The sequence below is a fragment of the Triticum aestivum genome, chromosome 6D (genome assembly GCF_018294505.1).
Source record: "Triticum aestivum cultivar Chinese Spring chromosome 6D, IWGSC CS RefSeq v2.1, whole genome shotgun sequence".
Classification (NCBI taxonomy): domain Eukaryota; kingdom Viridiplantae; phylum Streptophyta; class Magnoliopsida; order Poales; family Poaceae; genus Triticum; species Triticum aestivum.
Genome location: NC_057811.1, coordinates 494,096,515 through 494,111,393, shown reverse-complemented (window position 1 = coordinate 494,111,393; position 14,879 = coordinate 494,096,515). Strand labels below are relative to the sequence as shown.

At 54.3% G+C, this 14,879-nt stretch overlaps 3 protein-coding genes across 3 annotated transcripts; 1 reads left to right on the top strand and 2 right to left on the bottom strand.

Moving 5' to 3' along the window:
• Positions 1-6,727: 6,727 nt before the first annotated feature.
• Positions 6,728-8,239, bottom strand: LOC123146369 (probable phospholipase A2 homolog 1). Its single transcript, XM_044566026.1, has 3 exons — positions 8,031-8,239; positions 7,841-7,960; positions 6,728-7,145 (listed from the first exon to the last, which is right to left on the bottom strand). The coding sequence occupies exons 1-3, from the start codon at positions 8,146-8,148 to the stop codon at positions 6,967-6,969; spliced, it is 417 nt and encodes a 138-aa protein (XP_044421961.1). The 5' UTR covers positions 8,149-8,239; the 3' UTR covers positions 6,728-6,966.
• A 26-nt stretch (positions 8,240-8,265) lies between these two features.
• LOC123146368 (homoserine kinase) lies at positions 8,266-11,399 on the top strand. Its single transcript, XM_044566025.1, has 2 exons — positions 8,266-9,483; positions 11,158-11,399. Exon 1 carries the CDS (start codon positions 8,324-8,326, stop codon positions 9,470-9,472), a length of 1,149 nt encoding a protein of 382 aa, XP_044421960.1. The 5' UTR covers positions 8,266-8,323; the 3' UTR covers positions 9,473-9,483; positions 11,158-11,399.
• Positions 11,400-11,467: 68 nt separating this feature from the next.
• LOC123146366 (protein PIN-LIKES 7) lies at positions 11,468-13,514 on the bottom strand. Its single transcript, XM_044566024.1, has 5 exons — positions 12,690-13,514; positions 12,479-12,601; positions 12,229-12,329; positions 12,077-12,129; positions 11,468-12,002 (listed from the first exon to the last, which is right to left on the bottom strand). The coding sequence occupies exons 1-5, from the start codon at positions 13,383-13,385 to the stop codon at positions 11,686-11,688; spliced, it is 1,290 nt and encodes a 429-aa protein (XP_044421959.1). The 5' UTR covers positions 13,386-13,514; the 3' UTR covers positions 11,468-11,685.
• Between the last annotated feature and the right edge of the window lie 1,365 nt (positions 13,515-14,879).

Genomic DNA, 14,879 nt, shown 5'->3' with positions numbered 1-14,879 from the left:
TGCCCGGCGGCTCCGGCGTTTGGAGCTCGACAGGCGACGCGGGTAGGGCAGCGGCCGGGCGTGGCTGCTGCTCCGGTCGTGGGCGGCGGCATGGGTAGGTCTCGGTGGTGGCCTACGGTGTCGTGGCGGCTTCACGGTGGCTCGATGGATCTGCCCGCGGCAACGGCCGGCTTCTCCGGCGTCGGTTTGTCTGCGTTCGGGCCGTCTCGACCTTCACCCGTCTCCTCGTCGCCCGGGCGCTTCTCCCATCAAAGGGCTGGTCCTCTCCCAGCTGCGGTCCACCGCTCGTCTCGCGCCCGATGCCGTAGGACCGAGCTCGTCTCGCGCACGGTGCAGCAGGACTGACCTCGTCCCCCTCTCGTTGCTGCAGGACCGAGCTCGTCTCGCGCTTGGGGCAGCAGGATGGGTCGGTGGATGCCAGTTCTGGCCGACCTATTGGATCTCGACACTGGGGGTTGCCCAGGGGCGCGAAAGGTGGGACCTTTCCGCTCGTCTCTTTCGTTGGGGTGCGGCGGGTCTCGGGTGAGGTGGTGTCGAGGTCTTGGATGCTGGGGCGGCGACCCTGGTGGTGGTTGCGCCGTGCTCTTGGGCAGAGCCCGTGCATTGGTGCTGCCTGGACACCATGGTCGTGTGGGCGGCGTGGTTGCCGGGGTGTGGCGTTCGGGGGTGGTGAATGTTGGCCAAGGTGAAAACCTGCTCTATCTTCGGACGGACCGGCGGCGGCGAAGATCGTTCCCTTCTTCAAGGCGTCGTCGCGGCTCTCATTGCCCGTCATGCGGCTCCAGGGGAAACTCTGATCCTTGGATCGGGCGCTGGCGGCGCTCCGGCGTCGTATCCTTCCTGAAGGCGCCGCCTTAGAGCGCATGGTTCGTCATATGTAGCTTCATCTCTTCGGGGCGGTAGTGCTAGGAGTGGTGTTGCTGCGCTCAGCGCCTATGTATCCTGTCCTGGGTGTGTGTTGCGGTGGCGTGGCGTGTGGTTGTCCTGGATGCTTGTGGTTTGGTGCTTTTTATATAAAACGGGGCAAAAGCCTTTTTCGGTATTTTGGCCATTTCAGCAATTCTTATATTTTTTTTACTGACACATGTCTAGTATTTGAATGGCCCAAGGAGAAGAAATATAACATGAAAAACTATCAGCGCCGACCACGATTAGACGGATCCGAAGAAGAAAGAGATGTTAACAAATTGGAGAACGATGAGATTTTGATTCATTCATATGACAACTCTATTTACGGAAAATTCCCAGGCAGGGGATCTGATACTACATTCTGCAAATCGCACAACAATATAAAATCAGTTGCCTCTGTGTCTGCCCAAAATAATGGCATTTTGCAGATACAAGTAAAATTACAGTATAATCCCGATAAAGGGTTTCCCCCGCTTTATATTATAAAGCAACGATCAAGCACACGATACATCAAGCACGTCGGGGCTGCGGCACAACCAAGCCCAAAGAAAAAAGAGAAATAAAAGAGAAAACAATGCCAACACCGGCAGATCGGCGAAGAGGAAGAAGACCGACGCAGTTGCGCCCACCGGAGAAGTCCCACCGCGCTCCTAGCACTCCGAAGCACCGCGTACCGTGCAACACCTTCAACAAGGAAAACGACGACAACGCCGCTGCTGCCCGGACGAGTCCAAGGGTCTCCCCTGGTACGCGGGGGCAGTGGGGAAGGGGACACTCGAAGCCCTCCAGGAAGGAAAGGCGACACCCGCCGGCGTCACTGCGTCGGTGTCGGACAAGCCGAAAGGGATTTCTCCCAGCCCCAAAGAACCATCACCGCCCCGCCAATCTGGAGTGCTCCACCCAACTTGCCGCCCACGAGCATGCGCCACCACGGCCACAGCACCCTCCGCAACGCTTCACTATGGATACCAGCACGAGGCCTAGAGGAAAGAGGATGGGGACGACGAGACCGGGGGCAGCAGCAACATAGTTGAATGGGAGGGAACAACCTCCGCCGCCTGTACGGCAGCCGACCGGGCACGACGATGAGGGACACACCAGGCCCCTAATGGCCCAGCTAGGTCCGTGAAGTCCGTGCCTCCGCACTGCAGAACGTCCAGCAACCTCGCCGCCGCCGCCCGGAGACCACCGCAGCACCACCTTGACCTCCAGGGAGCCGTGCCACCGGGGAAGAAACAACCGGCCCGCCCCGACCCAGATGGGGCCCGAATGGGCCCAGAGCCGGCCACGCCCGCACCAGCACACCGCCCCGCCACCAACGGAAGCGCCGGCGCGCCGAGGAACCACCCAGGCCCACGGGAACCACCCCACCAAGCCGGACCGCAGCTGGCCGAGCCGCACCGTCGCCGTCGGGAGCCCCCGCGCCACCCTCCGCGCGCACGGGAAAAGGCCGGCCCGCCGCCGCCAGCGCCGCGCGGGCAAGGCCCAGCGGACCACGGCGGCGGCGGCGGGAGGGGAGTGGGAGGGGAAGAGGGCTGGAGGCAGGGAGGCGGGCTAGGGTTCGCCTGCGGGGGACGAGGAGCGAACCAGGGGAGTTTTTTCTTTCTGCTGGACGGGGCAAAATTACAGTATAATCATCAAAGGAAGATAAATTCATAAGTAGCTTTCCAAGGCCAAAGCTATAGTGTCATAGCCAATTCATACGGGCATTTCTTGGAGAACCCAACCTTGCCAGTCTTCCTCACTTTCCTCATGCTGTCCTAGCCAGCCTTGAAATCAAAATCGCAATAAAATAATCTCGCCTTAGCTTAGGGAACGTTTGATTTTCATTGTCTTTTTCGTGTGTAGCCCGCAAATAGACGCATTTCTTCATAGGATTTAACATGTGGATAGTGAGAGCATCTATATACTCTTCAACAAAAGTTTTAGAGAGAGAAATTCAATTTTTTTTCCAAAAGTTTGGATTTCTCTCTCTAAAACTCCAAAGCTTGTTTTATACTCCCTCCGTCCGGAAATACTTGTCGAAGAAATGAATAAAAATTGATACATCTAGCACTAAAATGCGTTTAGATACATCCATTTATCTGATAAGTATTTCTGGACGGATGGAGTATATTTTTAAAATTATGCGTTTAGATACATCCATTTGTTTTTCTATGTAACCACAAATAATTACAGTATATTTCTTGGCAGGATTTCACTCTTCATGCTCCAACCTAGTTGTGGGCCGGTCCATAAACATATCCTACGCAGAAAAAAAAACATAAAGTCCACGATGGCAGGTACGTTCGTCTCCCGTTCGTGACCTAGCCGTCGCGTGGCTGCAGGTTGCTTCTTCCATTGCCGGAAAAGATGATGAAGGCACGGCGGTTCTTGAACGTGGTGATGGACAAGTGCGACGGAGGGTCGCTGAGCCGCATCGTCAACCGCAGGAAGCACCTCTTCTACCCCTCCACGGCCCACGCGCAGCAGCACCAGATCCAGCAGCAGCAAAAGGCCAAGACCAAGGCCAAGGCCATGGCGGAGAAGGAGGTCACGTCGGAGGCGTGGTCGGAGAGCACGGAGGAGGAGAACTACAACGGCGTTTTGAAGCTACCCGCCGCAAAACTCAGGTTCAACACTTCCCCACAACTCGGCGGCCACATCACGACCTTCGACTTCTTGCCTTTCTACGGCGGCACCGGCGGGGGCAGGGGCGAGGAAAGGATCCTCGGCGTCGACGGCAACGGCAACGCCGTGCTCTGCGACGCCGACACCGGCATCATCGAGATTATGCCCAGCCTTGACAAGCCCAAGGGGTGGGACCCCTTCTCCCTCTGCGTCACCCACTCCACCGATGCCACCGCCGACACTACCTGCCCTGACACCGGCCATGACCCCGATCAGCCAGACGCGCTCTACGTCATGGACCGCGAGGGCCGCAGCTTCGAGGCGCTCGTCTACGGCGACCCCGACCCACCACCACCACACGAGTACATGGATTACATAGATAGAAACAGATGGGTGTGGCACTGGCGCCCGCTCCCTCCACCGCCCATCATGGTCGACGGCAGAGGCGGTGGCTCCATCTCCGTCGAGTCCTACGCGCTGCTCAACGGCCACGGCAGCGATGAGAACGCCTCCAACAGCAACAGCAGCAGCACAATCTGCGTGTCACTCAACAACAATTCCTGTCGTGAGCGGTCAGGGCATAAGTCTGCCCCTACCGGGGGCACCTACTGCTTCGACACAGGCACTGGCAAGTGGGCCAAGGCCAGCGATTGGATGCTGCCATTCTGGTACCGCGCTCTGCACGTCCCCGAGCTCGGTGAGGGCCTCCTGTTTGGCTTCCAGAAGACTGGCCTGTCCGTACAACCACGTCGCTTCTGCGCCGTGGACGTCTCCGGCGCTATGAGGATGGACGGATCGGCCCCGGTGTTGCGACACGCGTGGGTCGACGTTGATCCACCACCGAGATGGGACCTGCAGCACTACAGCGCGGTGTACCTCGGGGAAGGCAGGTTCTGCATCCACAGAAGCTTCGACATCATGGTAACGGACGGATGGGGCAGCGGCGAGGAGTCCGTCGACACGGTGGTCCTGCTCACCGGCGTCGAGGTGGTGCAAGAAGGACCTGGGCTCCGGATGATCAAGCACAAGTCCATACGTCTCAATACCTGCATCGACTCTATCCTCTAATCTCTAGTATACTTGTCGGTGGTATCAGCATATGCATGAAGCCTAATTTAAAGTACTAGCAAATGTTTTTTTCAATGCAATAGTTATTTGTCCATTGCAAATTAGGGGACGAATAATATTTGTATGATGTATGAACACCTTCCTCCATCCAAATTCCTCGATATAACGCTGCTCACCCTGACATGCTCTACATCATGGACCGCAGCTTTGAGAGCCTCGTCTACGGTGATCCCAACGAGCCGCCGTTATGTGACTTGATGGATCTCATGGATACAAACAAGTGCATGTGGCACTGGCGCCTACTCCCTTGGCAGCCCATCATGGTCGACGATGACTACACCGGCAAAGGTGGTGGCTCCATGCATCTTCCCCTAGACCTACGCACTAATCCATGGACGCGGCCAGCGATGACGAGGAAGCCTCCAATAGCAGCAACACCATTTGTGTCTCGTTCAACATCAAATCCCGTCATGAACGGAGTATGCTTTGACACGCACCGGAACGTGCGAGTGGGCCAAGGCTGGCAATTAGATGTTGTCATTGTGTTCCCACGCTCTGCATGTCCCCAAGTTTGGTGACAGCCTCGTGTACGTTTGGCTTTGACAACATGGGCTTATAAAAGACTCATGCCGCTTTTGCGGCCATGATGGGACAAGCAAGACCTTACCTTGGGGATGGCAGGTTCTGCATCATGGAGACAGACAGATGGATGGGGTAGTGGCCAGGAGTGAGTCGACACGATGCATGGTTCCGCCCACCGGCGTCGAGGTGGTTCCAAACGTCTTGACACCTGCTTCGTCTCCATGCTCTGAAATGTTTGTATATTTTTCCATTGTGAAAGGAAACGAGGCCGTGCTCATGATAAGCCTGCCACTTAGTTATGGGCCGGCTGGTCCGCAAAGCCATGTAGTATATTCGTGGGTCGTCGTGAGGCACCGAGAAAAGGCATGACCTAGCCGTCGCCTGGGTGGGTGGATCGATCGCCGGAAAAGATGAAGGCACGGCGGTTCTTGAACGTGCTGACGGACAAATACAGCGGCCCCGACGCGCTCTACGTCATGGACCGCAAGGGCCACAGCTTCGAGGCCTTCGTCTACGGCGACCCCGACCCGCCGCCGCCAAGCAGGTTCATGGATGAGTGGTACCGCGACCGCGCTCATAGGGACAGGTGCGTGTGGCACTGGCGCGACCTCCCTCCGCCGCCCATTGTCGTCGACGAGGGCGACAACTACTACCACGGTAGACGTTGCGGCGCCATATCCGTTGAGTCCTAGGCGCTGGTCCACGGCCATGGCGGCGAGGAGGATGCCTCTAGCAGCAACGACACCATCTGCGTCTCGTTCAACACCGATTCCCATGACGAACGGCCAGATCTCACCCCCCTCAGCGGCACCTACTGCTTCAACACGAGAACCGGCGAGTGGACCAAGGCCGGCGACTGGAAGCTGCCATTCTGGTCCCGCGCCCTGCACGTCCCCGAGCTCGGTAGCGACCTCCTGTTCGGCTTCGAGAATACATACTTCCACATACACTCATGCTTCAGCGCCGTGGACGTCTCCGGCGCTAGGAGGATGGACGGGTCGGCCCCGGCGCTGCGCCATGCGTGGGTCAAAATCGACCCACCATCGGGATGGCACGAGCAGGACCGCAGCATGGTGTATCTCGGGGATGGCAAGTTCTGCATCCACAGGAGCTTCGACATCATGGAAACGTACGGATGGAGCAGTGGTCATGAGGAGCGTGTCGACACGGTGGTCCTGCTCACCGGCGTGGAGGTGGTGCGAGAAGGATCCAGACTCCGGATGGTCAAGCACAAGTCCAAACGTCTCGACACCTACATAGCCTCTATCCTCTAAAACGTACTAGTAGTAGTATACATTTCTTGGTGACATCATATGCATACGGTTTAATTCAGAGTAGTAGAACCTATTTTATTTATTTTGGTGCAATAATTATTTGTTTGTTTGAAATTATGGGGCTAGTAATAACTGAACGATCTATGAACACCTTCCTTGATATAAATTAATTATTGGGTATCTTTATCTTTGCTATTTTAGCAGTCTTGTGTGTTTCCATGACCCAAGGAGAAAAAACAATAATGCAAGCAGACCACAATTAGACGATACCAAGAAGAAAGAGATATTCTCGAACTGGAGAACGACGAGATTTCAATTCAATTGAACGACAACTTTGTTTACAAAAAAATAAATGCCCAGGCAGGGGATCTGGCACTATATGCTGCAAATAGCGCAGCAACCTAAAGTTATCTCTACGGCTGCCCAAAACAATGCGGTTTTACCAACAGAAGTAAAATTACAGTATAATCATCAAAGGAAGCCAACCTTTTCTATCAACCGAGCAATGTGGCGAGTACTTGTGCTACAGTTCCAACTTCTGGCTGCCCAACTGGCTGAGCATGATCGCCATGTCCATCCCCTGAGTCATCGTCGCCATAGCCAATTCATATGGGCATTTCTTGGAGAAGCCGGCCTTCCCAGTCTTCTTCACTCTCCTCATGCAATTCTTGAACTTCTCGTGGCATTTGATACTCATCAGACCTGATGAATTTACATTTATGCAAAAAGAAAAGAAAAACATGAGATTGAGGATTCAGAGTACAGATCGTCAGATAAACAAACGGCTTGGGCACCGCGAAAGCATCACATTTCGTTATGTTTCACGCATGCATGCATGTAACAGCGAACCTGGTCAAGATAAATGAAGCAATACAATTATAAACTGAGCACACGCAAATTGTTCATGGCTGCCTGGTTTGACCGATCCAGAATTATGGACGCTGTTGGTTCTGAACCTAGGTAGGGGACATGTAAGTAGCTAGTCAATTAGCCCCTTTGCTGCCGGCACAGTTTATCTAGCAAATTAAACACATACTAGAATTTATGAGTGAGCAACAGATGGGCAAAAGAACATCAGCTCATATAGGCACTTGTGTGGTGGAGATTCTGTGTCGCAGCCGTGAACCAAACTGCCGCTGCATCGCCATTACCAAATGACAAAGCAGAGTAGAGCTTGCAGCAACCTGAAAAATCTGAATTCTGAAACTCTCTAACAACAGAGCAGAGCAGAGTAGAGTAGAGTAGAGCTGGCTCATCTTATCAATATTCAGTACCATTCGAATTCCCAGGTTCAAGCAATGCAGAGTGATATGGTATGGTTGTTCATGGCGGCCATGGATCCAGATGCCAATCTCTTCTTTCTGAAGCTACAAGGGGATGATGTGTGTAGTTAGTACCTTTCTTGTCGACGCAGCTGTCATGGTCGCGGCAGCAGGCGTCGAGGTCGTCGCAGGGGTCCTCCCCCTCGCACCCGCTCCACCCCACGCCGCAGAACTTGCCGTACCGGATCCCCACCGCTGCCATCTCTCCATGGTCAGAGCACAAAGATATCTACTGGATCAGGGGAGGACGAGGAAGGAGGCTCACAGTCGCAGTTGAGGGTCGCGCACGACCGACTACACGGCGGCGGCGGGGGCTTTGACGCGCCCGCGGAGGCGCCGGCCACGAGGAGCACGACGAGCAGCACGGCCGTCGCCGTCGCCATCGCCGGTTGGTGGTGGTGGTGGGGATTGCTGGACGGGCCACACCTGTCAGCCACTGTGGGAGAAAGTGTTCCCAAAGCCCAAGCCCGCCCCGCCCCGCCCCGTGCGCGCCCGCAAAGGTCAAACCTTTTTCCCCCAAACCCCACCCACCCACGCGCGCACCAGCCACCCCCCACTATGGCGGCGGCGGCGGCGGCGTCTCCAGCCACCGCGCCCTCCTCCTTCCCCTCCGCCCGCGCCCACAAGCCGACGCTCCTCTCCCTCCGCGTCTCGACCAAGCTCAGAGCCCCCGCGGCCGCGGCGGCATCGGCGGCATCCGACCCGGCCCCGGCCTTCAGGTCCGTCACGGCCTTCGCGCCGGCGACGGTGGCGAACCTCGGCCCGGGCTTCGACTTCCTGGGCTGCGCGGTCGCCGACGCCTCGCTCTCCCTCGGCGACACAGTCACGGCCACCCTCGACCCCTCGCTGCCCGCCGGCGCGGTCGCCATCTCCTGCATCACCTCCCCGTCCCGCCCCCGCCTCGCCGACCGCCTCTCCCGCGACCCGCTCCGCAACTGCGCGGGCATCGCCGCCGTCGCCGCGCTGCGGGCCCTCGGCGTGCGCTCGCACGGCGTCTCCCTCAGCCTCGCCAAGGGCCTGCCGCTCGGCTCCGGGCTCGGCTCCTCGGCCGCGTCCGCGGCCGCCGCCGCCAAGGCCGTCGACGCGCTCTTCGGGTCCCTGCTCCCCCGCGACGGCCTCGTGCTCGCCGGCCTCGAGTCCGAGAAGGCCGTCAGCGGCTTCCACGCCGACAACATCGCGCCGGCCATCCTCGGCGGATTCGTCATGGTGCGGAGCTACGACCCGTTCTGCCTCGTGTCGCTGCCCTGCCCGCCGGCGCTCCGCCTCTGCTTCGTGCTCGTCACCCCGGACTTTGAGGCGCCGACGAGCAAGATGCGCGCCGCGCTGCCGAAGAACATCGCCATGGGCCACCACGTGCGCAACTCCAGCCAGGCCGCCGCGCTCGTCGCCGGCGTGCTGCAGGGCGACGCCGCCCTCATCGGCTCCGCGATGTCGTCCGACTTCATTGTCGAGCCCACCAGGGCGCCCCTGATACCTGGCATGGCCGCGGTGAAGGCCGCCGCTCTTGAAGCCGGAGCGCTGGGGTGTACCATCAGCGGAGCAGGCCCGACCGCAGTAGCTGTCATTGAGGGAGAGGAGAAGGGGGAGGAGGTCGCCCGGAGGATGATCGACGCCTTCCTGTCGGTCGGCAAGCTGAAAGCGACCGCCACCGTCGCTCAGCTCGACAGAGCCGGCGCCAGGGTCATCTCCACCTCAAATTTGGAGTAGAAGCTAGAGAGGTACCTTTCTTGTCTCTTTGTATTGTTTGCAAACTAGATGACAATGGTTGTTGGTTCTAATTTGTTCAAATTCTGAATGAGTGATATTCAATGTCCTAATTTGTCTTGGACAGCAGCTTCACAGCAACATGGCTATTTTTATCATTCACACTTTTTATGAATCCGAATAATGGGGTCTCTAGCTTCTCCTTGTATTTACCGTAGTGAACACTATGCCATTTTCTTAGTGATATTCGAGGTTTTGCTGCAAGTTGTGTCCAGTCCAAGGAGGCGCTAGGATCGGAGTATAATTAGGGTGAATTGATCGTGTTCTCCACAGGGAAAGGTGTACAAGAACTTTCAAATTTCGCAAAGCAGTAGAGTTTGAAGATTAGACACAGCACTAGTATCCAACAATTTCTTATCAGTAATCAAGGACAGGAATTAAGTAAGAGAAAGTAACTAGACGAGCAGTAACAAACACAGGTCTTAGCGAAATATTATCAAGCAACAAGCTATGGATTCAGGCAGCTAGACAGATTACAGGAAGCTGCAGTGGTTTTCAGAGGGAAGAACACTTCAGAACTTAGTCTTACAGGTTGAAGGCTCGAATCGAAGAATAGAAGGGGCTTTGAACTTTGAAGGAGATCATGGGGATGGAGAGAGTTGGGGACAAACTCGCTTCAGATCTCACCGACGTCCATCGTCCTCTCCTTGCCGCCTTCACTCCCTCTTTTCTCTCGTTCTGCCCCCCTTCTCCTTATCTGATCTCTGCCCCCGTTCTTTTTCCTGTTTAGTCCCTCAAATACTTGGCTTAACGCGCAAGATGTTCCCTCATTCTTTCATTTGCACCCTTGCTCCTTTTCTTGGACTGTAAACAGGTCCAGTTCCTCAAGTGCTTGGTTTTTGATGGATTTTGGCGCCTTTTCACGCAAACCTACAAAAACAGAGTAGCACTTTAACATAGCCCGTTTGTGGCATTTTGTATGCAACATTTAAAGTTTCCAGAGGATAAACATACCAAAAAGAAGAAGAATTCTGTGAGAATGAAAACAATATGCAGAGAGATCAGCTAGTTTAGGGGCTTGGATACTTGAACCAGCACAATTTTTTCTTGTTTGCAGCTGCGTGGAGGGAGACTGCAGTTCTGCTTCACTGTCATGTAACAAATGCTGATTTGGATGTGCAACAGAATCTATCATTCAGCTAACAATAGCTTGAGCTTTTATGCTTGTTGGTACAGCATTCACATGTGTGCAATACAATAATGGTACTTACACTAGGATCACTTTAGTGATTTAGTGATTGGATGTGTCATCGAGCAGCTATTGCTGAAAGATGACCAATTGTCCACACATGTTTGCTCACTGTTGGTGATGCCTACATGTTCTGGTGTTAGGTGTGAAACTTTTCCTTGGCTGTGAATTTCTTCGGCTATAATGACACCAAAAATGGTTTAGATACAAAAGGTTAGCCTTTGGGAGTACATTTTTGGATATTTACATTTCGAGTTATTCCGTGGACAGTTGTCTGTTCATCCTGTTTATTTGTTCATCATTACACGATTATGATAGCACCCTTGTGGAACATGCGGCCTTTGACGAATAACGAATCTTGTTTGTCTCTCTCTTGGAGAGGATATCATTTCCGACTCATGCGAAATATCTGCTTACAACCTGTTTCTTTTGTTTGCAGACTTTGGTGCTCCGTTCCCATTCGTGTATCGGCCTGACGGTGTGTACTAGCCTCTCCCCCGAGTTTTGTTTTCCCATGTAGTAGTAAACTGCTGGGGTTGCGGCCCCATTGATCCCAATAAGCTGGTGTGATGTAGTTGAATAGAGCATCATTTGGCATGATTGTTGGCATCCAATCCTGTCTTGTTGTAATCTGAGTTAATTTCGCACACTGGATGAATAAAATGCAGTTGATTTGAGGCACATCTGCATATTATCTCGGGCGTTGCTGAACATAATACTTGTCTGAAGATAACTTGAATAAATACTACTTCCTCCTTTCCAAAATTTATATAGCAGTCAATCAAAATTGATGAAGCACTAGCAAGCCTATACTGTGGTACTACTTATATATAGCAGTATATACATAGATAGATACTCATGCCACTTGTCCATCCTCAAACCCAATTGTCTGCTGCTGCTCCTGCTGATACTGTTTCTCTCCCAAAGGCAAGGGGGAAGGGAGATGCGGTATAACGTTGGGTTGCATCTAGGCGGGGGCAAGGATGGACATGAAGACGGTGGACCAGGCGGTGAGGGCGAGGGCGGCGACGAGGTAGGTCCAGAGGAAAACGACCGAGCACTCCTCCTGGGCGACGTCGTAGAGCTGCGCCATGGTGCTGATGCTCATCGCGGGCGGCAGCGCGAACTGGAGCATGAGCACATACTGGTACAGCGGGTCCGGCGGCAGGAAGCCGAGCTCCCTCGCCGTCCTCACCACCACGATCCCGACCACCGGCAGGATCATGTAGCGCACGCAGACGATGGCCGCGATCACCCACCGCGACATGGTCGTCTTGCGCAGGCCTGCCAGACCATTATTCAGTTTCAGATGGTCTGACACAGACAGACAGACAGACAGAGATTCAGTTGTTGTTTACCTTTGGTGAGGTTCCCTCCAAGGATGAGAATCACACAGGGGATGGTGCCATCTCTGCAACAAACAATGGCATAACATTTCAGTCAGTAGATGCACTGCATGTGTATGCCGTGTTGAACTGTAAAATGAATTGGACAGGAGATTGCATATTACCCGAGCAGCTTGAGGGAGTCCTGGACTACTCGCAGCGGAGCGCTGTCGCCGATGAAGGCGGATCTCAGCCACGGCACCGTGCCGACGGTGAAGCCTAGAACCTGCCATGGCAAATCAGTCAGCAACCAGCTCATTTCAGCTGCTCTGCTGTTCAGAATATGCACATCTCATTTCATTCTTCTGAAGTTCTGATGATGATGGCCACCAGATTCTAAATTGGTAATGTTGATTGAAACTAGCTCAAGCTTACCGCCCCGACGGTCGGCGGCGCCATGAGCTCCTTGGCGATCTGGTGCGCGCCCTGCTTCAGCTTCGCCCACAGGCTGTCGCTGCTCGTCATCTTGCCACTCGACAGCAACGGCGCCAGTGCCGCCTGACAGGAAAATCCAACCAGGGTGGTCAGAAGTCGGCCTCGCCGCGCAATGCGGAACGTCGCTAGCTTAGCTTGCTGTGTTACTTACTGTGTGGTGTTGGTTCGACGAAGACGACGGCAGTGGGGAAAGGCAGCTCGGCTCGTCTTCTTCTTGTTTTCCCTTCTCCTCTGGCCTGACACTGACAGTGACGGTGACACTGACAGAGTCCTTGCTATGGTCATGAGCTTCGGCCGCCTCAGCCTCCTGGTCGGCGACCATCCTCCGGCATACCTCGCTGGACCGCTTCATGACGCTGTTGGTGTGCGTCCAGATGTAGAGCCCGCCGAGCGCCATGGAGAAGGAGGCGTAGGAGAGGCCGCGGCCGGTGCAGTCGCCGCCGAAGGGGTTGCCGTCCTCGCGGCAGACCGCGGGGATGACGATGAGGAGCAGGTTGCCGAAGTTAGCGGCGGAGCAGGACGCAACAACCAGCCCGCGGAGGTGCGGCGGCGGCCTGAGGATGAGCACCGCCAGCCACCCGAGGACCCCGCCGGCGAAGAAGACGATGCCGATGTTGACAGGCATGAACCACCAGGAGAGGGCGTCCTGGAGGGTGACGGTGGAGGCGAGGCTGGCGAGCAGCAGCGCCGGGGTGAAGACGGCGTAGACGACGCGGTTGATGTCGGCGCGGGCGGAGGGGGCCAGGAGGCCGCAGCGCGGGGAGGCGAGGTAGGCGCCGAGGAGCGCGAGGAGGAGCACCTCCACCACCGGCGTCGACGCCACCGCCAGCAGCGACACGAACCCCATGGTGAGTGTGACTCTATCTAGCTAGCTGGTCTAGTCTAGTAGGTGGCCATTTATACTTGATTCATGGACCAGGATGGCCACCGGCGGCGATGATGGTGTGGTTGTTGGCGGCATGATGAGATTCAGATCGGCCAACCGTGCATATGCACTAATGACTCCACCCATGCATATGCATGCGAGGAGAGACAGTCACGTACAGTACCATTGATCTCGATCAGCTGTACGTACGGCTGATGATCAGAGGCGTCACAGAGAGACAGAGACTGATCATGAATGAATTCAGTGTCCACACGTACCCATCCACCCCTTAATTGGTTAATTGACCTGTCTCGATCTATGTCGTCTCTTACTCCAACCCAACCGTATCATCAATCCAATCTCCCTAATTAATTAATTAATTAATTAATTAATTACCCACTCTATCCCATAATGTAATATGTTTTTTTGACACTACACACTGGTAGAAAATGGGCCTTTAGTCCCGGTTCGCAAAGGCCTTTAGTCCCGGCTGTGCAACCGGGACTAAATATGCGCGACTAAAGACGCCCCCTTTAGTCGCGCCTCTTACGAACCGCGACTAAAGGTCCGTCCACGTGGGCGCCAGGGGTCCGTCGGGGCGGAGGACCTTTAGTCCCGGTTCTCGTGGCTAACCGGGACTAAAGGCCCGTCCACGTGGGCGCCAGGGGTCCGTCGGGGCGGAGGACCTTTAGTCCCGGTTCTCGTGGCTAACCGGGACTAAACCTGGTTTCTTTTTAATTTGTAGTGTTTTATTTCTTTTATATTTTATTTTGTGTTTTATTTTAATTTTGATGAAGTTTCAGTACACATATTCTACACTACTATATACATGCATATGAAATTTCAAACAAGAAGAATTCAAGAGGAATATATAATATATATTCAATCTCGGGTGACCATATACAACTTCGAACAAGTTTCCATACACAATTAGGATGGATGATCATATACAACTTCGAACAAGTTTCAATCTCGGGTATGCATATAAATTTCTTCGTCCTCGGTATAGTGTTCTCCTTTAGGATTGATGACTTCCCTCATGAAAAATCCTGCTAATTCATCTTGAATTGGTCGGAAGCGAGCTTCTGGACTAAGCCTCCTCCACAAGTTATCCGTCGCCTTCCGCACGCTATCCGATGCCTTCCGCTCAGAGGTGTGTCTCCGGATGTTCTCACAAACATAGTATCCACATAGATTGGTCCCCGGTGGCTGCTTATCCACATTAACTAACCTTCTAAAATCTAGCTCATGTTTGAATTCACCGACAATTTCTTCTGAGAACCGTCTCTAAACCCTACAGGGCAAAGAAAATTAAATGAACAAGGGAGTTATTAGTTACTTGATATTAGGAAATGAACGAAAGAGACCGATCGATATAGAGCTCAAATGATTGAAAATAATTACTTTTGCAGCATTTTTCTCATGTCGGCCCAACGCTTTGGATCCGAATCCATAGAGTCCATGATTAGAACTCTG